The sequence below is a fragment of the Aquarana catesbeiana genome, linkage group LG04 (assembly GCF_042186555.1).
Source record: "Aquarana catesbeiana isolate 2022-GZ linkage group LG04, ASM4218655v1, whole genome shotgun sequence".
NCBI lineage: Eukaryota > Metazoa > Chordata > Amphibia > Anura > Ranidae > Aquarana > Aquarana catesbeiana.
In genome coordinates this window covers 385,471,095-385,498,291 of record NC_133327.1, presented here as the reverse complement: position 1 = coordinate 385,498,291, position 27,197 = coordinate 385,471,095, and the positions used below count along the sequence as shown (strand labels likewise).

The 27,197-nt window shown below is 44.7% G+C and overlaps 2 protein-coding genes across 2 annotated transcripts in view; one reads left to right on the top strand and one right to left on the bottom strand.

Annotated features, from left to right (window-relative positions):
• The window catches only part of ASF1A (anti-silencing function 1A histone chaperone), a 29,172-nt gene extending 3,376 nt beyond the window's left edge, over positions 1-25,796 (bottom strand). Inside the window, exons 1-3 of the mRNA XM_073627160.1 lie at positions 25,483-25,796; positions 7,690-7,805; positions 1,107-1,283 (exon numbers count right to left, since the gene is read on the bottom strand). Of these exons, the coding sequence (XP_073483261.1) occupies positions 1,107-1,283; positions 7,690-7,805; positions 25,483-25,591 (402 nt within the window). The 5' untranslated portion in view covers positions 25,592-25,796. The remainder of the gene's footprint in view (positions 1-1,106; positions 1,284-7,689; positions 7,806-25,482) is intronic.
• The window catches only part of MCM9 (minichromosome maintenance 9 homologous recombination repair factor), a 160,757-nt gene that overhangs the window by 73,384 nt on the left and 60,176 nt on the right, over positions 1-27,197 (top strand). The window lies entirely within an intron of this gene.

The window sequence follows — 27,197 nt, the reverse complement described above, 5'->3', positions numbered from 1 at the left end:
GTGAAGGTGAACTGAGGGCAGAAACTGGTGATGCCTTCAAAGTCCAAGAAAGGTTCCTGTCCCAAGCAACCATTCTCAGGCACTAAACCAAATGCCACATCCCAGTTTAGTGAAAAGAACTGGACCCCAAGTTCTCCGGTTCCAGAGGAAAATCATTCTCTCCATGAAGGCATCTATGGACCTACGCAGCCATTTGATTTAGAAGGTTGCAGATGACTGGGTCTGCAGCCTGGTGTCCAGAGGCTACAAGCTGAAGTTTTGCTGATTTTTCCACCCACACTTTGTGCACCAAAGGTTTCTTTGAATCCACAAAAAAGATGCTGCTGGTCAAACTCTGCACCCAGATTTGAAAATGGTGCAGCAGCAAAACATCAGGGGATGTGAACAGCGTTCTGGCTGTTATCTTATAGTTGGGGTGGGTGGGCGGTCAGGGGGCAGTAAAACTGCAGCTCAGTTGCCCATTTTTGCCACCCCCTGACCAGCCATCTGAAAGAGACCTATTTCATGAGCAGTTGTACCTGTTTATTCCTAGAGTGCAGTGTTTGTATAAATATATTCAATATATTTTTTTGTACTTGTGGACATTCCCAGGTCCAAAATGTAATATGGAGAAGAATTAGGTTTGGTCCTCTACAACAGTCCCAGTTTCTCATGTGGGCCCTTGGGAAAATTGGCCACCCCTGCATTCTAGCAGTAGTTCTTAAGAAGGAAAAGGCTGGAATTTTGTACAGTTTGCAATTCAAAGGAAATCAGCAAAGTGGGGTTTTTATACAGCCAAGCTTCTTTTTTGCATTCTATATAGTAACCCAATATTATGAATGACAAATGTGCTGCCAGCTGTCCTATTTCTAAAATGATATGTTATAGTACAATGCAACTGTGAATGCTCAATGAATGGCGACAGCCCCATTGTTGTTTTTCTCATGTGTTATTATCTTCACTGCAATTCTTCTCTTGTACATTTATCATTGCCCGTATAGCTGTTTACTGAAGATTCAGAAGGAAGTGGCTAAACTTTACTTTGGTGCCAAACTGAAACACTCTCCGCCTTTTTCCAAGTTGGTACCATGTGACTTACAGTGGTAGAACAAGCCGGCAGTTCTTACCTTGGAAAAGTCTGGTTTCACTGGTGGGTTTTCCCGCAGTTCTGTTTCAGTGTATTCATTATTGACATAATAACCCACTCTGATGAACTCCTGACTTCTGTATGTACATGTAATTAAAACTACTGTGACACCAACAGCATCTGCATCAGGAATAAGTCCAGCGTTGGGAGCATCTGCCTGGAAGTAAAAAGATGCAACAATTAATGTTTTGGAGAAAAAAAAAAAACATTAGAATAAAAAAATTGCACTTAGTACCACAGTATCACCCTGGCATTGCTGTAGATAGATGCTCATATGTTTTTGTTCTTCTATCCCAAGTCATGATGTGGACATTTAAAGTTGTAGCACAGAAATAGTTATTAGCATAACTGGTACGATGCTGCCGCTGTTTGGGGATCGCGTATTAACTGGAATATATGACAGTTGGTGGCTGCAATTCAGATATCTACAGACTTTGGGTTACATAAAATATGATCAACATAAATTAACTTTATATAAGTCTAGGGGCACAACGGTACAGGAGCTCCTTCCAGTCAACTACTGTAAGGAGCAGATGCAATTTTGAATAGCTCTGCTTTGAACTTCAGTTGTACTAGTTGCTCAGGAGTTTTTTCTGGTAATCATGAATTATGCTAAGATAATGCTTGTGTATTTAGTCATATGACGTAACATTTACATCTGTATCTGCTGATGTTTCTCCCATGCAGAAAATATACAGATTGTAGTTTAACCACTTCCATACCATGCCAATTACAGCCCCCTTCTCCTATATGTAAAAATCATCATCATTTTTTGCTAGAAAATTACTCAGAACCCCCAAACATTTTATATATTTTTTTTTTAGCAGAGACCCTAGGGAATAAAATGGCGGCCATTGCAACTTTTTATGTCACACTGGTATTTGTGCAGCAATTTTTCAAACGCTATTTTTTTTTGGGGGGGGGGGGGGACACTTTCATGAATTAAAAAAAAAAAAAACGGTAAAGTTAGCCCAATTTTGTTTGTATAATGTGAAAGATGATATTACACCGAGTAAATAGATACCTCACATGTCACGCTTTAAAATTGCGCACACTCATGGTATAGCACCAAACTTTGGTACTTAAAAATCTCCATAGGCAACGCTTTAAATTATTTTTTACAGGCTACATGTTTAGAGTTAGAGGAGGTCTTGAGCTAGAATTATTGCTCTCGTTCTAACGTTTGTGGTGATACCTCACATGTGTGGTTTGAACATCATTTACATATGCGACCTACGTATGCGTTCGCTTCTGAGCACGTTTAGCTGCAGGCATCATTCAGATATCACTACTGAAAGCCGAGGATGTCAGGACGTTTAGTGGTATGGAAATTATTAAGATTCTTCTAGTAGGTAACCACTGCCCCTGAGAGCATGAATGGCCTTGGATACTGTATCAGATATTCAGAAGTAGAGAAGCATTGTAGCATATAACAATCTTTACACAGTTTGTAAAGTGTAATGCTAGGCAAAACCTTTTTTTCCTTTTGGATAGGTGCAGACCCTTTGTCACATTTTTATTGTTGTCTCTGTCTCTATTGGAGATTCCTCCTTTTATTTGTACTGATGATGACCACTGTCAGAGAGAAAGTGAGGGTAAATCCCAAATAAGAGGGGAGGGGAAATTGTCCAGCTAATATGCCTCTTCTGGAGACAACTGTATAACAGGAGACGTATTCTAACTTCTTGTTGAGTGTCTGGGGAAATTTCCCTTCACTTCCCAATGGTACGTTCTTTTCCTACTCAAAGCTAAAAAAAAAAAAACCCTTTGACTACGCTTACACTTTAGTCACTTCGATCTATATAGCTAGAGGATGCTATGAACTGTTGCTCAATATGCATGTATTTTTTTTTTTTTTTTTGTCTATAATATGTTAACCCGAGAGCCTGCTATAATAGGCTTAAAGTTCTATGTTCACAGCATACACTTTCATTTTATAACATCAGCATTTTAATAGAAATACAAAACCATACTGAAGGCAAGAGGTTGCTTAAACCAACCTGGCATTAAAGTGTTAACCCCCCCAAAAAAATACAAATCCTAGTCCCTTAAAGCGGATTAAACAGCACAGTGCTTGTGATGTGTAAGTGCCGGTTCACACTAGACGCGGCACGACTTGCAGGTCGCCTCACCGAGGCGACCTGCACACGACTGCCGGGGCGACTTGCAAGACGACTTCTGTATAGAAGTCTATGCAAGTCGCCCCCAAAGTAGTACAGGAACCTTTCTTCTAAGTCGGAGCGACTTGCGTCGCTCCGATTAGAACGGTTCCATTGTACAGAACGGGAGGCGACTTGTCAGGCGGCTAGGTCGCCTGACAAGTCGCCCCCGTGTGAACCGGCCCTCAGAGCCCATTCACACAGGGACGACTTGTCAGGCGACCTAGTCGCCTGACAAGTCGCCTCCCGTTCTGTGCTATGGAACCGTTCTAAGGGGAGCGACGCAAGTCGCTCCGACTTAGAAAAAAGTTCCTGTACGACTTCGGGGGCGACTTGCATAAACTTCTATACAGAAGTCGTTTTGCAAGTCGCCCGGGCAGTCGTGTGCAGGTCGCCTCGGTGAGGCGACCTGCAAGTCGTGTTGCCCCTGTGTGAATGGGGTCTTAGGGCCGGTTCACACGGGGGCGACTTGTCAGGCGACCTAGCCGCCTGACAAGTCGCCTCCCGTTCTGTACAATGGAACCGTTCTAATCGGAGCGACGCAAGTCGCTCCGACTTAGAAGAAAGGTTCCTGTACTACTTTGGGGGCGACTTGCATAGACTTCTATACAGAAGTCGTCTTGCAATTCGCCCCAGCAGTCCTGTGCAGGTCGCCTCGGTGAGGCGACCTGCAAGTCGTGCCGCGTCTAGTGTGAACCGGCACTAAATCTGCTCCCTCTAAACTGTAAAAAAACCTGCCTGTTCCTGCCACTTTCTGTATCCCCCTCTCTGCGCTGACCACAATAACCAGGGCTGCTGAACTCTGACCACCGTGATTTACGTCCCTTCCTCATCCGCAGCCCTGCTCTCAGCTCTCCTCCTCCCTGCCTGTCAGCTCTGTCTCTGCCACCCACACTTCACTGTGGGTGGACCTTACTTAAAAAAAAAAAAAAAAAAAAATCTCCTTTCATGTTGAGAGCTGTGCATAGCTCACTGTACAGGGACGGACAGGCAGGTAGGTAACTTTAATGTGAATGAGACAAAGCATGTCTCCTCTGCATTCAAAATCCTGCCTGTTCGCCCTTTTTTATTTTCTATATAAAGTTACATTTTAATAAAGAACAGCTCTGCTTCACTTCTACCAATTACAATCTCACAGCCCCTGAAGCAACCATAAGGGTGCAACCAGTTTAAACACTGGGATACTAACATCATATGTGGATGTAAAGTAGTGACTACCTCCCATCTTCTAGGAACAGGACTGATTCTCCAAAATAAACTGGCAAGACCTGAGAAGATTAGAGGATCTTTTCATGACCCCATCTATTTTTCCTGCGATGAAAAAAGCCTACTTATGTGATCATATCATTCTGATTACAGGCATATCGCTTTTTGCATTTCAGTTTTTTTTATTCTATCTATTGAAATGAATAGAGGTGAAAAGAATCTCTGTGTACATTTAGTGCATTTCAACAGATGGGAATTGATGCAGTGTTGTTCTAATTGCAAAAATACTGACTGAGATTGTGCAGGCTTGCATGAGCATTTCATGCAGTAAGCACAAGTGTCATCCTTACAATCCAATATGTTTATTGGATTTGCAACCTGGTGGTTAAAGGGGAGATGGGTTTTTCATGTGATTTTATTTATTTATTTTTTTCTTCATGAGAGGGCTAGATCTAGTAAGGGGGACCAATTCCAGCAATCCATACATATCTGCCTCACCAGTGTGCAATGGACTGCTATAGCAGGCTATTGCTTGCTGTTATAAGGAGCAAGTACTGGTTTATTGCTGCAGAGGAAGGAAGGAAAGCGCTGCATTGACTAAACCTTAGTCATGGATGCTGCATGTCAAAGGAAATTCTAACGATGAATTAAATATTACAGGACTTTTCCTAAAGCCACAATGCTCTGAAACTTTATTGAAAGCCTTTAAAATGGAACTCCAGGAAAAAATATATATTTTTTTTTTAAACATAAGATTGTGCCAACATACCCACAATGAGCTGGTATCTATCATCTGGAAGGCTGCTTGGAATGTTAAAATTCCCAGTTTTATTCCATGCTAGGCTTGGATCTTCTGGTGCTACTGCAAATTCTGATTTCATACATATTTTACATTGGGTCACTTGCTCAGCACCTCATCCATTTAGGATACATCTTTTAATCTTCAATGAAAAACAAGGTATTCTGTGATTGGACAAGGGTAGATCCTGACATTTATCTGGCCCTTCACACCAACTTGTCCAATCACAGAAATTCTTGTATTCATTGAATACAATATATTTATGAAAGAATGGTAGCATGTGACCTACAATGAGAAGGGAAATTGCAGCAGTAATGCCCAGAAAAAAAAATCAAATCTTACTCTAGACAGTCAGGCCCATAAATATTGGTACATCAACACAATTCTAATCTTTTTGGCTCTATACACCACCACAATGGATTTAAAATGAAACAAACAAGATGTTCTTTAACTGCAGACTTTCAGCTTTAATTTGAGGGTATTTACATCCAAGTCAGGTGAACGGTGTAGGAATTACAACAGTTTGTATATGTGCCTCCCACTTTTTAAGGAACCAAAAGTAATGGGACAATTGGCTGCTCAGCTGTTCCATGGCCAGGTGTGTGTTATTCCCTCATTATCCCATTTACAAGGAGCAGATAAAAGGTCCAGAGTTCATTTCAAGTGTGCTATTTGCATTTGGAATCTGTTGCTGTCAACTCTCAATATGAGATCAAAAGAGCTGTCACTATCAGTGAAGTAAGCCATCATTAGGCCGAAAAAACAAAACAAACCCATCAGAGAGATAGAAAAAACATTAGTTGTGGCCAAATCAACTGTTTGGAACATCCTTAAAAATAAAGAATGCACCGGTGAGCTCAGCAACACCAAAAGACCCGGAAGACCACGGAAAACAACTGTGGTGGATGACCAAAGAATTCTTTCCCTGGTGAAGAAAACACCCTTCACAACAGTTGGCCAGATCAAGAACACTCTCCAGGAGGTAGGTGTATGTGTGTCAAAGTCAACAATCAAGAGAAGACTTCACCAGAGTGAATACAGAGGGTTCACCATAAGATGTAAACCATTAGTGAGCCTCAAAAACAGGAAGGCCAGATTAGAGTTTGCCAAACAACATCTAAAAAAGCCTTCACAGTTCTGGAACAGATGAGACCAAGATCAACTTGTACCAGAGTGATGGGAAGAGAAGAGTATGGAGAAGGACAAGAACTGCTCATGATCCAAAGCATACCACCTCATCAGTGAAGCATAGTGGTGGTAGTGTCATGGCGTGGGCATGTATGGATGCCAATGGAACTTGGTCTCTTGTATTTATTGATGATGTGACTGCTGACAAAAGCAGCAGGATGAATTCTGAAGTGTTTCGGGCAATATTATCTGCTCGTATTCAGCAAAATGCTTCAGAACTCATTGGACGGCGCTTTACAGTGCAGATGGACAATGACCCGAAGCATACTGCGAAAGCAACCAAAGAGTTTTTTAAGGGAAAGAAGTGGAATATTATGCAATGGCCAAATCAATCACCTGACCTGAATCCGATTGAGCATGCATCTCACTTGGTGAAGACAAGACTGAAGGGAAAATGCCCCAAGAACAAGCAGGAACTGAAAACTGTTGCAGCAGAGGCCTGGCGGAGCATCACCAGGGATGAAACCAGCGTTTGGTGATGTCTATGCATTCCAGACTTCAGGCTGTAACTGACTATCAAGGATTTGCAACCAAGTATTAAAAAGTGAAAGTTTGATGGCTGATTGTAAATCTGTCCCATTACTTTTGGTCCCTTAAAAATTGGGAGCACATATACAAACCGTTGTAATTCCTACACCGTTCACCTGATTTGGATGTAAATGCCCTCAAATTAAAGCTGAAAGTCTGCAGTTAAAGCACATCTTGTTTGTTTCATTTCAAATCCATTGTGGTGGTGTATAGAGCCAAAAAGATTAGAATTGTGTCAATGTCCCAATATTTATGGACCTGACTGTATCTGGCACAATACGACCTTTTAGCATCACCAGCAGCCCTACTGATGTTGGATGCCAATCATTGGGGGCAAATAAGCTAGCTTATATCGTTTCTTCCTGGAGTTCCACTTTAATGGTCTTTCAGGTCCCGGGCTTAGCATGGACCCTGGCTGTCACTACAGCTGGCGGTACGAGCAACAAACTGTGCTAGGACCTGTGACAGCATCTGTGGTCAGGGTACTATTTTACTATGGTGCTGGAACAAGCAAATGCAATTTGCGCCCATGACAAAGCAGATTAAGTGTCACTGTAACTTCAATGTTTCTCCTGTTTTTTTCTTTTTTTTTTGCATTTAAAAAAAGTAGGTTTCACCCCAATACATAATGAGGAGTAGATTAGAACCAATGAAGGGTCCTTGTTTATTGCATATAATCTTACCTGAAATACAAACATGTGCCGTCCTGCAGGGACTGGTCCTACCAACACAGAGTCCAACACCTGATCGTATTCTTCACTTTCAGCAGAACCCACATAAATTATTTTCCATTCCAGGTCTGTAAACGAAAAAGCAGTGTTCGCCAAGTTGTGTAAAGTTCATGCCTAGGTTTGAAACCCATCCCAGCCCACAAATGATATTTGTTTTTCTTAGTTGTTGCTAAGCGGAAATCCATGCTGGCTTTTTACATCTCCAGGTAATACACCATAATGTGGAATTAAATAATTGTGGAATCCAAACGCAAAGGAATAACACCTTTGTTGTCGAATCAGTTGAAAAATTGTGACACTTGTTACAGCCTTGTAATTTCAAGAAACAGAAGAAGCTGGCTGGCGGTTCATCTCACCAATGCCTACCCAAAACTGATATTTAATTTACTTGGTGTTGACCTGTTTCACATTAGTACAATGAGATTTAAGCCCTGGTTCACATTGATCGAATGCCAAATCGGCGGCAATGGCAGCGCCCGAATCTGTGCGGCGCCGCACAGATTCCCAAAAGTAGTTTCTGTACTACTTTTGGTAATTTCGGGGTGTGATTTCCATTGACATCTATGCAGAAACTCGCACAGATGTTTCTGAAATCGTCCCCGAAGTCAGGACTGACATGCGGGAAAGAAATTGTGCGAGTTCAGCTGAAAAAAAAACAAACAAAAAAAAAAAAACACTGTTACATGCATTGTGGCAAATTCTAGACAGGATTTGATGTGCGTTTTCTTAGCAGTGACATTTTGTCACTTTCACATTATATTTGTCCCCAGTCACTTAAAGCAGAACTCCAGCTTTTCGTTCCCAAAACAATAGATGCATTGTGCATGTAAATGAATCACAACACCAATCATTGTATCTGTATCATACCAATGCTATCTGTAAAAAGCAGGTGTCTGTGATGTCACTCCTTCTACCTGAATTTCAAACTTCTCTGACTTCTTGTTTCCTTTTACCAGTCCTAATACTACATGTCCCATCAAGCTTTGAGCCTCTTTGGTTTGTGGGAGGGTGTGATCTGTGAGGAGGGACTTGGGAGGTTGGGGCTCTTTCTGTAGGTGTGATTGGGTGGGATTGAATGCTAATTAAGATGTATTTAACCACTTCAGCCCCAGAAGAATTTACCCCCTTCCTGACCAGAGAACTTTTTGCGATTCGGCACTGCGTTGCTTTAACTGACAATTGCGTGGTCGCGCGACGTGGCTCCCAAACAAAATTGACGTCCCTTTTTCCCGACAAATAGAGCTTTCCTTTGGTGGTATTTGATCACCCCTGCGCTTTTTATTTTTTGCGCTAAGAAAAAAAGAGCGACAATTTTGCTATAATAAATATCCCCCAAAAATATAACTTTTTTTCCTCAGTTTAGGCCGATACGTATTATACATATTTTTGGTAAAAAAAAATTGCAATAAGCGTTTATTGATAGGTTTGCGCAAAAGTTATAGCGTTTACAAAATAGGGGATAGTTTTATGGCATTTTTATGATTTTTTTTTTTTTTTTTTTTAATGCCGGCGATCAGCGATTTTTATTGTGACTGCGACCTTACGGCGGACACATCGCACATTTTTGACACATTTTTGGGACCATTGTCATTTATACAGCAGTCGGTGCTATACAAATGCACTGATTCCTGTGTAAATGACACTGGCAGTGAAGGGGTTAACCACTAGATGGCAGTGTAGGGGTTAAGTGTGTCCTAGGGGCGTGTTTTTAACTGTGAGGGGCATGGCTGTGTGTGACACGTCACTGATCTCTGCTCCTATGATAGGGAGCAGAGATCAGTGACACTGTCACTAGGCAGAACGGGGAGATGCTTGTTTACATTAGCATCTCCCCATTCTTCCTCACCGTGAGGCGATTGTGGGTATCTCCGCGGCGATAGAGTCCACGGGACCCGCAACCCGACTCACGGAGCTTGCCGCGGGCGCCACCCGCCTCTTAAAGGGGAACGTACAGATACGTGATTCTGCCTGTACGAGCCCTTCTGCTACAGTATATCTGCGCAAGGCAGTCGGCAAGCGGTTAATCCCACCCACCAACAGAGCTGTAAAGGAAGTTACATCATTTGCAAAGTCTGAAAAAAAACTACAGAGGGGTGTGTTTTAGGCTAGATCCAGACTATACAGAGTGTCACATGGTACAATGCCAACAGTAAACCAGACAACAGAGCAACAAGGTACAGAGGTATGATCTGTGCTGGGACTGATTCCATTCAGTTCTTGGAGTTCAGCTTTAAAGTGGAACCCTTACATATACCCAGTGAAGTGACTAGCCTCAGGTGATACACAGAGATGAAACTAATCCTCCTACATTAGTTGTTTATCTGCAGTCTTCTCTACAGCCTTCAAAGTGCAGAATTTTTTAAAGCTTGTCCGATCTGTCAGAAATAAGGGGGTGGAAAGCGGGTTACATTCTGCAGAGCTCAGGGCGGAGAGCTCTTAGAGCTGATTGGAGGAAAGATACACAACCCCCTTCTCACACACACACACACACACACACACACTACACTACACTACACTACACTACACATGAACAGAGCTGAGGCTGTCAATCAGCTGGAGATCCCTCCCTGTCATCTTTTTCTCTTGGTGTCGAGAAAACTTGTCAAGTGAATTATGCTGATAGAGGAACAAAGCCGCAGACAGAAATGACACTTAGGCCCCTTTCACACTTGTGCGACTTGGGACTTCAAGTGGCACAACTTCAAAGTAGTCCCTGTACTACTTTGGTCTGACTTTGATGCGAGTTGAGGTCCAAGTTTACACAGGCATTCCCTGAAATCGCGCGACTTTCAAGTTGCAGCAGCGTGAAGGGGGCTTTTGGGCACTTTTACACTGATCCACTGCAAATGCGCGTTTGCAGTGCGGTTTTTAAAGGACATGTGAATGAGAAGGTGTGTTTTTGGTGCGTTTTTGTTGGCTCCCCAAACATGCTCCAAATGGTACTACAAGCAGGATTTTTTTTCACTGCAACGGAAGCGCACCACCCCAGTGTGAACACATTCATTGATTTTAAAGGGAAGCATTTTTCTTGAGTTTTTTAGGTGTTTTTTTTTTTTACTGCAAAAGCGCTTGAAAAATCCCTCAATGCGAAAGGAGCCCAAGTGCTCTAGATTGAGACAAATACACACTATAGCGGGATATGTTTTGTTCACATATTATGTTTGAGGTTTACAACCACCTTAATTTTGGTGGACAGCAGTAGCGGCTGGTGGCAATTTTTTTTTGGGGGGGGGGGGCAGCAAACGGTGCACCCACCACGCCACCCCCCCACAGTCGGTCCACGTAACTCATCTATGGCGGGCAATCACGGGCGGCTTCCCCGTCTCTCCTCCGCAGGCATCACGAGCAGCTACTCCTTCCCCTGCTCCTCCCTCCTCCTTGGCGCCCATTTAGGAAACGTGTCTAAGACCCGCGCTTCCTGACTGGCAGAAAGGTGATTCAGTGTGAGAATAGTGAATACTCCGAGCGCAATGCTCTGCGCCCAGAGTCCACCCTATTTTGAGGCCTATTAGAGCCTCTGGCTCTAATCAGTGCTTCAAAAAAACAAAAAAAAAAACACTCCCGCCACTTTAATTAATGCGCCTGGCGTCCTGAAAGGGGCTGGACGCATGGATAGGGGTGGCGGCGGAATGGATAAGGGAAGTGGTACCCATGCGCCCTTAATGGGCTGCCCCTGGTGGACAGCCTTTTCTAGGTTGGTTGTGTTTTTTGTTATAGCTCAACCTTTATTGGTACTTCTGAACTTTATCCCAGACTATGCGTTTTGCAGAAACGCACTACAGTCCATTTAACATTATTTCCTACGGTACAAGTTTGCAGCCGGTGTGTTTTTGGAAAGGGTCAGAGACTTTTTCCCACATTTTGCGGGTAATAGACTTCAATGGAATCGCACCACAAAGGCAAGTGTTGTGTTTGGTGCAATTTTTTTATGAGTTTTGCTGTTTTTATCTTAACACTGTATTCAGCTGGTTGCTAAGCAGGGAGACAGGAAGCTGGCCGTGATATCCTCAACAACCAATGAGAAAAAAAAAAAAATGGTGTAGGGTCCCCCCCAAAATCCATACCAAACCCTTATCCGAGCGTGCAGGCAGGCCAGGAAAAGGAGGGGGACGAGTGAGTGCCGCCCCCCCCAAACCATACCAGGCCACTTGACATCATCAACATGGTGATGGAGACAAGGGCCTCTTCCTGACAACCCTGGCCGGTGGTTGTCAGGGTCTGCGGGCAGGGAGCTAATTGGAATCTGGGGGGCCCCCAGATCCCGCCCCCCCCATGTGAATGGATATAGGGTACTAGAGCCCTCTCCCCAAAGCACCCATCCCCCCACGTTGAGGGCATGCGGCCTGGTATGTGGGGGGGGGGGGTGCTTGCTCGTCCCTTTCCTGACCTGCTGGGATGCATGCCCGGATAAGGGTCCGGTATGGATTTTTGGGGGGACCCCATGCCTTGGAGGGGGTCCCCTCTGAATTCATGCTAGACCCGAAAGGCCTGGGGGGGGGGCCCCACACCATTTCTTATGCAATTTTTTTTTTTTTGCTGGCAACAATTTTATTTTTTTAATACAGCGGTCAGCTGATGACTCATCGGTTGTTAAGGAAAAGGCGGCCGGCTTCCCAGCCCCCTGCTTAGCAACCAGCTATGTACAGTGTATTTTAAAGGAAAAAAATGCTAAATGCATGAAACCTGCATGCAAAAACACATAAAAAAAAACGGAGGGCTTAAAATTGCAAAATGCACTGCAAAAGTGCCCAAAAAAAGCATCAAGTGCAGCCGCATAGATGTGAACCTAGACTCAATGTGATTTTCCAATAAATATGAATGCAACATAAAAAGTAAATCTAAAATATACAGAAAAATAAGGTTTAATATTTTGATCCCTCTGAAAAAACAGGGACATTCCCAGCAAGAAAATATTTCCAGAAATGTCCCTGGAAATGGGGGGGGGACATTTGGCAACTACACAGTCACTTCTTATTCTGGTTCACGGTGCACCTGGTATCTCCCACCCCATTCTGTATGCCTGCCATCCAGTTTCCTTTAAGATCACGACAATTAGTTCATTGTGCACTGTAAACAGTGTTGGTAACTATTTGTATATCTACTTTACATTCAGATAACTACCAATCCAACTACTTTATATTGCAATAAAACATAAATATAAAGTTTTAGCTTAGTAGTATTTTCTGCATGAACACAAATTATTATTGCTGGCGAAGCTGGCAGAAAATCCTGCAGAAATTAAGGTACTCATGTTTAGATGCATACAGTGTTTAGACACGTACAATTATTCTTGCATTTGAATGAACGGCTAAACATTTACGTACAGACAGGTTTAGGCATGTTTGCACGTAAAATCTGCAGATCTGTGTGTCCCTGGACAGAGGTGTCCTACTTTTTGTTTCTGCACATCTAAATGCAGCGCACAATTTTCGCAAATAGGCACAGCTGTGCGTATGGGTTTCATTGATTACTATAGTGCTGCGTGTAGATGTGCACAAACTTGTGCGCATCAAAACGCTGCACTTTGTCTGTTTGAGCCCTTAGAGCCCTTGCACACTGGGGTGGTTTGCAGGCGCTATTGCGCTAATAATAGCGCCTGCAAACCGACCTGAAAGTGCCGCTGCTGTGTATCCAGTGTGAAAGCCCCGAGGGCTTTCACACTGGAGCGGTGCGCTGGCAGGACGGTAAAAAAAGTCCTGCCAGCAGCATCTTCGGAGCGGTGAAGGAGCGGAGTGTATACCGCTCCTTTACCGCTCCTGCCCATTGAAATCGCCCCAGTGTGCAAGGGCTCTTACAGCAACAGCAGTAGCAGAACGTAAACAAACTCACAGCCAATAGAGCAGTTTGTTTACATTTTTTTTATATATCAAGCTGCTGGCTTCAGCAGACTGCATCGGTGATATAAGGATCTATAGGACCCTAATATTTACTTAAAAAGGACCTCTGTTGCCTGAACTTGTCAGACCCTAAGGCCCCTTTCACACTGGGGCGGTAGGGGGCGTCGGCGGTAAAACAGCGCTATTTTTAGCGCTGTTTTACCGCGGTATTCGGCCGCTAGCGGTGCGGTTTTAACCCCCCGCTGGCGGCCGAAAAAGGTATAGCCGCGCTGTCCCATTGATTTCAATGGGCAGGAGCGGTTTAGGAGCGGTGAATACACCGCTCCTTCACCGCTCCAAAGATGCGGCTGACAGGAGATTTTTTTCTTCTCCTGCCAGCGCACCGCTTCAGTGTGAAAGCCCTCGGGCTTTCACACTGAACAAACAGCGGAGGCTGTTTAGGGGCAGTTTGCAGGCGCTATTTTTAGCGCAATAACGCCTGCAAACCGCCCCAGTGTGAAAGGGGCCTATGTGATAGCAAAAATAAAGAGTTTAACCACTTGCCTACTGGGCACTTAAACCTCCCTCCTACCCAGACCAATTTTCAGCTTTCAGTGCTCTCACAATTTGAATGACAATTACTCAGTCATGTAATACTGTACCCAAATGAATTTTTTGTCCTTTTTTTCATACAAACAGAGCTTTCTCTTGGTGGTATTTGATCACCTCTGGGTTTATTATTTCTTGCGCTAAAAGACTGAAAAATTTGAAAAAAAGAGTTTCTGTGATAAAATTTTGCAGATTATTAATTTTTCTTCATAAATTTTGGCCACAATTTATACTGCTACATATCTTTGGTAAAAAATAACCCAAATTAGTGGATATTATTTGGTCTGTGTGAAAGTTAGAGCCCTTTCACACTGGGGCGGGGGGCGGCGTTGGCGGTAAAACGCCGCTATTAGCGGCGTTTTACCGTCAGTATGCGGCCGCTAGTGGGGCGGTTTTACCCCCCGCTAGCGGCCAAAAAAGGGTTAAACACCACTGCAAAGCGCCTCTGCAGAGGCGCTTTGCCGCCGGTATAGCCGCGCCGTCCCATTGATTTCAATGGGCAGGAGCGGTAAAGGAGCGGTATACACACCGCTCCCTCACCGCTCCGAAGATGCTGCTGGCAGGACTTTTTTTACCGTCCTGCCAGCGCATCGCTCCAGTGTGAAAGCCCTCGGGGCTTTCACACTGGATACACAGCAGCGGCACTTTCGGGTCGGTTTGCAGGCGCTATTATTAGCTCAATAGCGCCTGCAAACCGCCCCAGTGTGAAAGGGCTCTTAGAGAGTCTACAAGCTGTGGTGCAAATCATAAAAAATTGATCACACCAGATGTACTGGTGGCCTATCTCATTTCTTGTGACCCGAACAAGCCAGGAAAGTACAAATACCCCCCAAATGACCCCTTTTTTTGAAAGTAGACATTCCAAGGTATTTAGTAAGAGGCATGGTGAGGTTTTTGATGTTGTAATTTTTTCCCACAGTTCTTTGCAAAATGAAGATTTTTTTTTTTTTCCACAAAATTGTCATTGTAATAGGTTATTTCTCACATGGCATGTGTACTACAAATGACACCCCAAAATACATTCTGCTACTCCTCCCAGGTATTTTGATACCACATGTGTGGGACTTTTTCACAGCCTAGCCACAAGAGAGGCCAAACATGCAGGTGTTCTAGGAGCATAAATTACACATCTAACTTGTTGACTACCTATTACACTTTTGAAGGCCCTGGAGCACCAGGACAATGACACGTGGCACTGATGACAGATGGCAGTAATATGTGGCACTGATGGCACGTGACACTGACAGATGGCACTACTACGTGACACTGATGACACGTGGCACTGATGACAGATGGCACGTGACACTGACAAGTGGCACTGGGGACAGATGGCACTGATATGTACTGTGGGCACTGTGTTTTATTTAGTTTTCACTCACAGATCTGCAGCACAGGTTGCTCTCCCTCCTCACACGTGTTCTGTGTGTGAGGAGGGAGAGCCGGCAATGAGAGATGATCTCATATGTTTACTCTTGAGATCATCTCTCATTGGACACGCTGATCGAGTGCTAAATGGCCGCTGTGATTGGCCATTTAGCATGATCTGTGCTTGGCTGTATCCAAGGGACATGGCCAAAACATATTTTCCCTGATGCGTGCCCGCGACGGCGTGCGGGAAAGGAGTAAACAGGAGGACGCCCTCCCGGCAATTGAGCACCGCGCTGTAGCCGTCTTTCGGCTGTAGCGCGGGCGCCTAGTGGTTAAAAAAGAAGTGCGGGATTTAAAAAAAAACAAACATACATACTCATTGATCCGATGCTGCAGCTGTCCACTGCTGGCTCTTAACACTGAGAACTTACTATTTACATGACCGCTGATCACTCAGTTCTTGGTCTTCAATGAACAGAGTGGTGACTGCCAGAGCTCACTGGAGTGGTGGGGTGGAGGAGAGAGCGTTTGGCTTCAGCTCGTAGCGGTGCACTGAGAAGCTGAGCCAGCTGCAGGTCAGGCATCTTGGCGGATCCCTACATTATTGTTGGGATTTATGGCGAGCCTAAAGCGGCTCTGTTACGTCAGCCAACAGTGGGCTTTAGCCCGTTGTCGGCTGAATCTGAGTTACAGGAGTGCAAAACGAAGTGCACTCTTGTGACCCATGAGAGAAATATGACCAAAAGAGCTTTAGCCAAACTTATCCTTTTTAATGAAAAAGCAAACAAAAAAAACCTCCAAAAATGTTAAAAGCCACTATGTACATATGAATGTAAACAAGCAGTTTAGGTCCACATGCATGCAAAAATGACAGCTGAGCCACACATTGGGAATCTGTGCACATGCCGCTGTGACAGCAATAATTCTAGGATATTCATGGTTCACTCTATGGACAATTTTGGGTACCATACGTTGATGTTTCATGGGCGCATGCAATTTTGAGGCTTGGTATATGTTTACCTGAAGCAACTGCATCTTTTATTTTTTACAGAAAAAGTGGTATTATACGGTTTGTCTGCACTAACGTTAATTTTAGTGTATTTTTGTACTGAAAGTGCAACTGTAGCGTAAATGTTCGATTTAAAAAAAAAAACTGGAGTTAGACTTACCGGTAACTCCTTTTCCAGTGGTCTTCCAGGACAGCCCTTGAGAGATGGAGTCCCTCCCATCGACCCAGGAAACACATTGCCAAAACAGTTCAAAGGGCGGTCCCTCAGGTCCCTGGTCAGTCATTCACCAAGAACCGAAGGATGGAACTGCAAAAAACATAACCATAACAGGTAATAATGTTAGTACATTCACATAATCAAAAAAGGGTGGGATCGTGCTGTCCTGGAAGACCACTGGAAAAGGAGTTACCGGTAAGTCTAACTCCAGTTTTCCCCAGTTGTCTTCCAGGACAGCCCTTGAGAGGATCCCCAAGTACTCACCAGATTAGGGGGGGACCACGGCTTGGAGAACTTTTCTCCCAAACGCCTGATCCTGACTGGACATTAAGTCTAGTCGATAATGCCTTGTAAAAGGTGGAAAAGCTTGACCACGTGGCTGCTTTACATATTTGCTCCGGGGTGGCACCAGCTCTTTCTGCCCAGGATGCTGATAATGCCCTTGTGGAGTGGGCTTTAATACCCCCAGGAGGATCTTTGTTTACTGTCTTATAGCCCTCTGCTATAGCTAGCCTAATCCACCTAGCTATGGTGACTTTAGAAGCTTTTTGCCCCTTACGTTGTCCGGAAAAAAGGACAAAAAGTGAATCTGAGATTCTAAATGGATTGGTTACCCTAAGATACTCTAGGATACACCTCCTCACATCTAATAAATGAAAACGCCTTTCTTTCTCGTTTGAAGCCTTTTGACAGAAAGAAGGGAGGACAATATCTTGTGACCTATGGAAATTAGATGCCACCTTTGGTAAGAACCCAGGGTCTGTCTTTAGGATGACTCTGTCTTCCAGAATTTGGAGGAATGGCTCTCTGACAGAGAGAGCTTGGATCTCACTAACTCTGCGTGCTGAAGTGATTGCCACAAGCAGTACTGTCTTGAAAGTGACCAGTCTTAGAGAGGCCTCTGAGATAGGTTCAAAAGGTGACCCCAAAAATGCCCTTAGAACAACTGATAGATCCCAGGATGGGGAGATGTTAAGTCTAACTGGTTTGCGTCTGGAGATTGCTTTACAGAACCTAGCAATAAAAGGATCTTCCTGCAACCTTTTCTCTAAGTACACACTTAAGGCCGCTATCTGGACCTTAATAGTACTAGGAGTTAGCCCTTTGTCTATCCCCTCCTGGAGAAACTGCAGGATATTTGCTGTATCCGTATTTACCTCCCCTCGGCTGTTCAACCAGCTGTTAAATTTTCTCCAGACCTTCCTGTAAATGGCCTGAGTGACAGGTTTTCTACTTTGTAGCAGGGTCTGAATCACTCTATCAGACAGGCCCTTGCTCCTCAAAATTTCCTCCTCAGTAACCACGCTGAGAGGTTCAGCATTGATACTTGTGGATGAAAGAGAGGTCCCTGCGACAGAAGGTCTGGTCTGTAGGGAAGCCTCAGAGGAGGTTGGTCTGTCAACTGTAGCAACGTTGTGAACCATGGTCTCTTGGGCCAAAACGGTGCCACTAAGATAGACACGTTTCCTCTACTAGAAACTTCGCTAAAACTCTTGGGATGAGGTGAAGCGGAGGAAACGCATACGCTAAACTGAAGCTCCATGGGGTCTGTAAGGCGTCTACTGCCCAGGGCTGATCTCCTGGGTGTAGCGAGCAAAAATTTGGAACTTTTGCATTCTCCTTGCTTGCAAACAGGTCCACTACTGGTTTTCCCCAGTAAGCTGCTATATATTTGAACACCTCTGGGTGTAGAGACCATTCTTGATTCGACACTTGTTGTCGACTCAAGAAATCTGCCGTGTTGTTGAGCTCCCCTTTCAGGTGAACTGCAGAGATGGAAGTCAGATTGGATTCTGCCCATAGAAACATGCGATTGGCCACCAGCATTAGCCGACGACTTCTGGTGCCCCCTTGCTTGTTTATGTACGCTACAGCCGTCATATTGTCTGAACGGACCTGTAGATGATGACCTTGTATTGCATTCTGAAAGAATAACAGAGCCCTGAGGACCGCTGTTAGCTCTTTCCAATTGGACGAGAGGAGCTTCTCCTCTGCCGTCCACCTGCCTTGTGCCCAATCTGAGTTGAGGTGGGCTCCCCACCCCCAGCTGCTCGCATCCGTAGTTAGTATGGACATGATGGGAGAGATCCAGAGAACCCCTTTGTTCAAATTCTCTGAGTCTTTCCACCACCAGAGGGAGCGTTTTACTCTGGTGGGGATTGAAACCTCTTCTTCCAGATCCCTGTCTTTTAATTGTTCCAACAGAAAATTCTGAAGGTCTCTTTGGTGGAACCTGGCCCATTGTACAGCTGGAATGGCTGCTGTCATCAGTCCTAAGACCAACATCACCTCCCTCACTGTAACCCTGGCGCTGCTTTGAAGGAAGGACATTCTGTGGGGTAAATTCAATATCTTCTCCTCTGGCAGCACTATCCTCTGCTCTACTGACAGGATCTTGTACCCCAAATACAAAATTTCCTGTGTTGGGGTAGTCTTGGACTTTTCCAGACTGACTATCCACCCCAACTGCCTCAGGTTGAACTGTGTCAACTCTAGGTCCCGACGAAGTTGTTTCTCCGAATGGGCCGTGAGGAGTAAGTCGTCTAGATATGGAATAATCGTGACTGACTGTAGTCTTAACGGAACTAATGCCTCCCCGAGAACCTTGGTAAAGATTCTCGGGGAGGACGACAGTCCGAAAGGGAGTGCTCTGCACTGGAAATGATAAACCTTGGTGTCCATCTGAATCGCCATCCGAAGAAATTTCTGGCATTCCTTCCTTATTGGGATATGCAGATAGGCGTCCCTTAAATCCAGGGTAGCCATGAACACCTCTTTTTGGAGTAGATTCCTTATTGAGTAGATAGACTCCATCCGGAATTTTTTGTATCGGATGGAGCGGTTCAGAGGTCGGAAGTTCATGATTAGTCTGAATCTCCCGGACGGCTTTTTTACCACAAAAATGTGCGAGTAAAAACCGTCCCCCTGTTCCTGAATAGGGACTGGAGTCAATACCTCTTGATCCACCATTTCCCCTATTAACAGAGGCAAGGCCTTGGCCTTTTCTGAGTCTCTTGGAAGCTTTGTCACAAGAAACTTTGAGGGTGGGTCGCTGTGAAACTCCAGCGCATACCCCCTTTTTATAATGTTCAAGACAAACTCGTTTGAGGTTGTCTTTTCCCACTGTGGGAGAAAGTTCTTTAATCTTCCTCCCACCGGGACCCTAATGTCACTGGGGTTTGGGGTTTGAATTGGGGCTGTTAAAAAGTATGCCCCCTTTTCCTTTCCCTTTTTGTCCTGTCCAATGCTTTTTGGGCTTGAACTCCTTCTCTGACTTAGAGGGTTCCTTTGAGGGACGAAAAAATTTTCTTTGAAAATTTTTCTTTTTAATGGGAAAGGTTTTCTTTTTATCCGCCATTCTTTCCAAGGCGGTATCTAGTTCAGGCCCGAAGACTAAGTCTCCTGTAAAGGGGACACTGCACAAACGTGTTTTAGACGCCGTGTCTCCCCCCCAAGTTTTCATCCAGACTGACCTCCTAGCTGCGACCGAAAGCGCTGCTGTTTTAGCCGTAAATTTAATGGCATCAGTGGAGGCGTCAGAGATGAAACTTGTCGCCTTAAAAAGCATAGGGAAGGTTTGTAAGATCTCCCCCCTAGGCGTGCCTGCCTTTAGATGTTCTTCTAGTTGGGCTAACCAGAACTCTAGGTTCCTGGCTACACAAGAAGTGGCCAGGGCTGGTTTTAAACCTGCCATAGAAGCATCCCAGGCCCTCTTTAAGACTATGTCTGTTTTCCTGTCCATGGGGTCCTTTAAATGACCCATATCCTCAAAGGCAAGGTCAGACTGCTTTGAGACTTTGGACAGGGGGGCGTCTAGTTTAGGATTTTTAATCCAGACCGCCTCTGGGCTCTCATCAAAGGGGAATCTCCTTTTTAGGGAATTTGGGAAGAAGACGTTTTTATCTGGCTCGGCCCATTCCTTGCGGACAAGGTCAGAAAGCACATTATGTATAGGGAATACCTTAGCTTTCTTTTTCCCCAGAGCCTCATACATTTTATCATGTCTGGTCAATTGAGTTTCTTCCTCATCAATTTCCAGCGTATCATAAATGGCGCTCAACAGCTCGTCTACATCCTCCAGAGACAGCTTGTATTTTGCGACTTTGTTAGCTACAGCCTGATCCTCATCTGAATCTGCGTCAGAGGATTCAGGGCTAACTAACACGGGGCTATGCTCCCTAATTGTATGGGGCTCCCCAGAGCTGGGTGTTGTAAGGCATGGTGAGGAGGGAATCGCAGCTGCTTTACTGGTGGAAGCAGACGTGCCTACATCTGCGATTAACTCGCGGAGAGATTTAAAGGTTGATGCCATCTCATCTTTAAAGGAGCCAAGGAATTTTGCCAAAGGAGATTCTGCCTCTGTTTTAAGTAAGCCTGCAATACATTGCTTGCATAAGGCTTTGTTAGAGCCTGAGGACAACTTATTTCCACAGTTAGGGCATTTTTTGCGGCCTGACTTGTCTTCCCTTGGAGCTTCCTTCCCCTAAAATAAAGAATAAACTTTTTTAGCATCAGGAAACCTTTTAACTCTCAAAACACCTGTGCTGCAACCACCACTGCATCCACCCGGGACTGTGAGGTAACCACCACCATGGGGTACTACAAATCCCAGCCTTACCACAAAAACCCCAGAAAGAAACCACAGTAAGAGCTTGCCCAGCAACCTACCTGGGTTTGGCTGGTGCCTGCCTCCACCGGAGTGTCCTGGGAAGTAGCCTCCATGGTCCCCCTCACGCTCCGGGTCCCGCCGCTAGTCCGGTATAGCTGGACGCTGGTCGGAACTTGCAGGCCTCAGCGTGGGCCTTCCCCTCCTCCTTGTGCCTGTAGAGACCCGGAACCGGAAGTCTCGGCACACAGGATGACGCGGTTCCGCCGGAAATGACGCTCGGCGTCTCCGACCCCCACCGCTGTGTATAGCAAGGAGCTGTGATGGGAGAATCCATCTGCACTGCTCCTGGGGGAACCTGCGCCGACCTGTCCCTGGCACACCTCGGCACTGGAAGGAGGGGGGTAACGGGTCGGCTCCTAGTCAGCTGGACGGTACCCGAGCCCCAATTTGAAAAGGTAGGACTAGATTGGAGCCGCTGGATAGGACCCGGTCCCCCTGTGCGGCTCCGCTCCCCTCAGGCAGCCCCTGAGAGATAGAGTCCTTCTCTGGTTCCTGGCAACATGTTCCTCCGACGGAGGAAACACAAATGACTGACTAGGGACCTGAGGGACCGCCCTTTGAACTGTTTTGGCAATGTGTTTCCTGGGTCGATGGGAGGGACTCCATCTCTCAAGGGCTGTCCTGGAAGACAACTGGGGAAAATACATTAAAAAAAAACAAAAAACACAAAAATATATAGTATAATGTTTGAGTGTGACCAGTTTCCTCCTACCCACAGTAAATTTACTGCAGATGGGCAGGCTTTATCATGTACATGTACAACACAAGCTGATCAGCATGCAGCTCCTGCGACCTCTGTGTCAGCCGGACACAACGGATTGCAGCTCCCGGTACTCTGCTTATTTGAGCAGCCAGGGTATCATGTGATCGCTATGCGATCACAATGTAAACAACTGTTATGAATGGGTTGCATTCATAACAGCTGTGCTTAGTATTGTGATGCTGTGATTGTCTCACAGGTATCACATGGTACCTGGGTCAATCACAGCACCCTGTATCATGTGATAACTCAGGGCCAATCGCTGCACAAACAGCTGTTATGTAGCCCATTCATGACAGTTTCAAAGATTAGTGTTATGCCCTGTACACACGGTCGGACATTGATCGGACATTCCGACAACAAAATCCATGGATTTTTTCCGATGGATGTTGGCTCAAACTTGTCTTGCATACACACGGTCACACAAAGTTGTCGGAAAATCCAATTGTTCGGAATGCAGTGATGTAAAACACGTACGTTGGGACTATAAACGGGGCAGTAGCTTTCGTCTCTTAATTTATTCTGAGTATGCGTGGCACTATGTGCGTCGGATTTGTGTACACACGATCAGAAATTCTGACGGATTTTGTTGTCAGAGAATTTTATAGCAAGCTCTCAAACTTTGTGTGCCGCAAATTCCGATGGAAAATGTGTGATGGAGCCTACACACGGTCGGAATTTCTGACAACAAGGTCCTATCACACATTTTCCGTCGGAAAATCCAACCGTGTGTGCAGGGCATTACAGTGATCATGATAAAATGTTAAAGCTCAACTCTGGACAATTTTATTTATTTTTTTTACCCCCCATGTCAGCACAGTCTGCTTGTTTTGTCTAGGGGGTAAACATAGCGCCTATACACACCCAATCCTTTGATCCGCCAGAAAATTGGCACTCCTCCACATCCAGCGATGGACTGTTCCTGACCTCTTTATGCCCAAAGCCAGTCTATGGGCGTGATGACGTCAGGAAAAATTCTCTGCACAAGACCGCTGGACCATGGGGGGGTTTGGGCAGGAGCTGAAGAGACTGGTCTTGCACTGGGAGAATTGGAGGATTAGGTGAGTATATAGCTCTGAACCCCAAAACAAGCAGGGCTTTAAAAAAAAAAAATTTACAAAAAATGTATTATTTTTAACATACTGTCACCAATCAGTATCCCTGATCACTGCCATATGTCAAATGACAAGGCTGTACTACACTGGTAAAAAAAAAAAAGGGAAGAAAATTAATTATCCAAAAAATTGACTAAAAAAAAATTACAACTTCAAAACAACTTGATAAATCGCTCAGGCTGTTTTCCAAAAAAAGGGGTCATTTGGGTGGTAATTGTACTGTCCTAGCATTTTAAAAGAGAAGTACATTTTTTTTTAGGAATCATACTTGCCTCGGTGGATGCAGCATCAGTCCCCCGGCGCCTTTACACTGAGAACCAAGCGATTGAACACTGTCGATCGCTTGGTTTTCAGAGCTCAGTGAGCAGAGAGCTGTAGACTGTCAGTCACAGCTCTCTGCTTGCTCATTGGAGCATGGGCTGTACAGGGGGTGGCCAGCTCAGGCTCTCAGTGGCTCGATGAGACGGGTGTCAGTCCAGGCACTTGGCGGATCCAGACTCCGTGGTTGCAATGACATGGTGCCTGGACTAACAGCAGTCACGTCAGCAGAGAGCGGACTTCAGCCTGCTCTTTTTGCTTAAAAGAAGAAAAAAATAAAAGGGTACCCAGGAGTGCAAAATGAACTGCACTCCTGTGATCCATAAGGGGAAGTACATCCAAACGAGCTTTGGCTGGACTTCTCCTTTTAATGTGGTTGTAAACCCTTTACAACCACTTTTCACTACAGGTGAGCCTATAAGTCTTACCTGTAGCTACCATGGATATCTTGTAAACCTGCACGGTTTAAGAGATATCTCCACTGTATCAGCATGTGCTGACGTCATCGACATATGCAAACTGAAATGACAGTACATCAGGAATGTTCCATTTTAAAATATATCCCATAGTTTGTAGATGCTATAACTTTCATACAAACCAATTATTATAAACTTATTGGGATTTTGTTTTGCAAAGACAAGTAGCAGAATACATTTTGGACTATTTTTTTTAAAGAGTCTTTTTTTTTTTTTTTAAATAAGTTCTATAACCGAAAGTATAAAATATCTATAGAAAATATACTTTTTTTTTCAACATTTTTTGGTCTCTTTTGCTTACATAATTAAAAGCAAAACAAAAACTGGTGATCAAATACCACTAAGCCCCATTCACACTGAGTGCGGCTTTGAAATTGTGCAACTCCACTTGCAATCGCACAACTGTCTGACATCTCTACAAATTCATGCAAGTCGCAACTGAAATTGCAAAAATAAAAAAAGCAGGAACTTTTTCGCAGTGTAAAGTCGACATTGCACTGATTTGAACAGTTCCGTTTACGACAGTAGGGTGCGATTTGGACCTGTCAAATCACATGACCAGTTGCACCGGTGTGAACGGGGGCTTACAGAATGCTCTATTTCAGGGATATGCAATTAGCGGACCTCCAGCTGTTGCAAAGCTACAAGTCCAATCATGCCTCTGCTTCTTGGTGTCATGCTTGTGGCGGTCAGAGTCTTCCTATGCCTCATGGGACTTGTAGTTCTGCAACAGCTGGAGGTCCGCTAATTGAATATCCCTGCTCTATTTGAATACATGCACTTGGGTCGAACTGGATGGACTGGTTGTCTTTATTCAATTTTTACCAACTATGTATTTGTGTACAAAATGATAGAAATTTTGTTTGGGTACAGCGTTGCATGACCGCACAATGGCCAGTTAAAGCAGCACATCGCTAAATAGCAAAAAAAAAAAATAAAAAATGGCTTGGTCATGAAGGGGGTAAAACTTTCCGGAGGGTAAGCGGTTACAAAATCTGTATTTTAGTACTTGTGCAGTAATTTGTCAGTAAGGGGTTAAAGCTGCTGATTTTGTATTGGCTCAGGATAATTCATGGAGTTGATGTTTCAGCACCAAGTGTTGAGGATGTGCGGTGGATGAGGTATGGTAGGTGTTTGGAGTAGGGGGTCAGTGGGCTCTTCCTGTGTGCACTGTCAGCTCATACACACATCATGGCTGCTGCCTGCCTGCCTGCCACCATGGCACCTCTCCTGTCAAACTTTCCCTGCGCTCCACCATCTGTCATCACACGCACATACACATACATACAAGTTTATCTCCTCCTGGCCATCATCCATGTCTCGGCGGATGGCAGGAAGCAGGCCTGAGAGCAGGCAAGTTTAACCTCTTGTTTGTCAGCAGGACTCACCTTCAGACAGGTCCTCTATGCACTCAAAGGTGATCTCAAACTGGAAGGGGTTGTAGAAGGGAGAAGGGTTATCCAGTACCACTACATTGTTCACCTGAACCTTGGCCATATTTTGGGAACGTCCAAACAATAGGGAGCAGAGTGTTGTCTGTACAGAGCCCTGCTTGTCACTGCTCCTTCGTCCAGTCCATGGAGAGCACGAGTCCGGGGAAAGTTTCTTCTCATGTCTAGTCCATGGAGCAAAGCCTCTTCTTGTAGTTTGCTATCTCCACCTCCACCTCCCTAGATCACTTCACTACACCACATTCTGCTCTGTTGCTGAAAACAGCGTGTGTCCGTATTGGCTGCTCCCGAGCCCTCCTCCCCTAATGCTAAAAGCTGCACACAGGAAAAAAAAAAATAGATGGGAACCTTTAGCTGCTGCGCCCCCTGCTGGATGACAGCTTCATGGTGGCTCAGGAGGATCTTTCACCTGACCTCAGTGCTTGCTGTACATAGCTGTGACAGTGCATGTTGTCAGGAGGAAGATCGCACACATCTATGTATGAAGACATCAGCTTACTTTCTCCATGACTTTATCTCCTGCTCAGCACTTATCTGCTGGGCTCCAGTTTTGTTTTTGCTGTGTGCGTACCGTTCTTTATTTGTCAGATAGATATGTCGTGGTATATGAGAAATTATTGCAGGAAATATTTAATGAAATCTTCAGCTACTTAAAGCACCAGTCTACCCAAAAGTCATATTTTAAGATCTAACTAAAGCCAGGGGTGTAACTAGAAATCGTGGGCCATGTAACAAAATCTTCATCGGGACCCTGGCTAACTATGTAACAGCTGTCACAGTACATGTCATAAATCTTAACATGCCAAAATCAATGAGCAGGAGAGCCACTTTTTGGATAAGATTACCTACTTCAATACCAAGCACTTACACCCCCTTCCTGCCCAAGCCAATTTTCTCCTTTCAGCCCTGTCGCTGTTTAAATGACAATTGCGCGGTCATGCTACACTGTACCCAAACAGAACTTTTATCTTTTTGTTCCCACAAATAGAGCTTTCTTTTGTAGGTATTTGATCACCTCTGCGGTTTTTTTTTGCTAAACAAATAAAAAAGACCTAAAATTTTGAAAAAAAAAAGTTTTTCTTTTGTTTCTGTTATAAAATTTTGTAAATAAGTAAGTTTTCTCCTTCACTGATGGGCACTGGTAGGCGGCACTGATATGCAGCACTGATGGGCATTGATAGGCGGCACTCATGGGTGGCGAAACTGGGCACTGATAGGTACTTATGGGTGGCACTGATAGGCGGCACTGCTGGGCATTGAGGCACATGAGAGCAGTCGTTCTGGAGGGCCATCATATGATGTCCACCCAGAACGAGAGTCACGCCGCCCAGCCATCATTTGACAGCCGGCGGGTGGGAAGTGGTTAAAAATGGCCTGTACACAGGATCAGAAAATCATACGAAAAATACCACTTTTGAAGCAAACGTACAATAATCTGATAGTTGGTACACAGCTTTCCAGAGACTATTACGCCAGTTCATCCGATATCCGATGAGATTAGCATGGAAATTTTCCTCGTACGATTTTCGTGAAGGGCGTTTCTGCATGCACTTTTTAGACGCATTCCGGTGCATTTTTGATGCCTTTCTGGATGCATTTCCTGCTTTTTTTTTCACTGTACTGTGGGGTCCAGTGCATTTTTGATGTGTTCT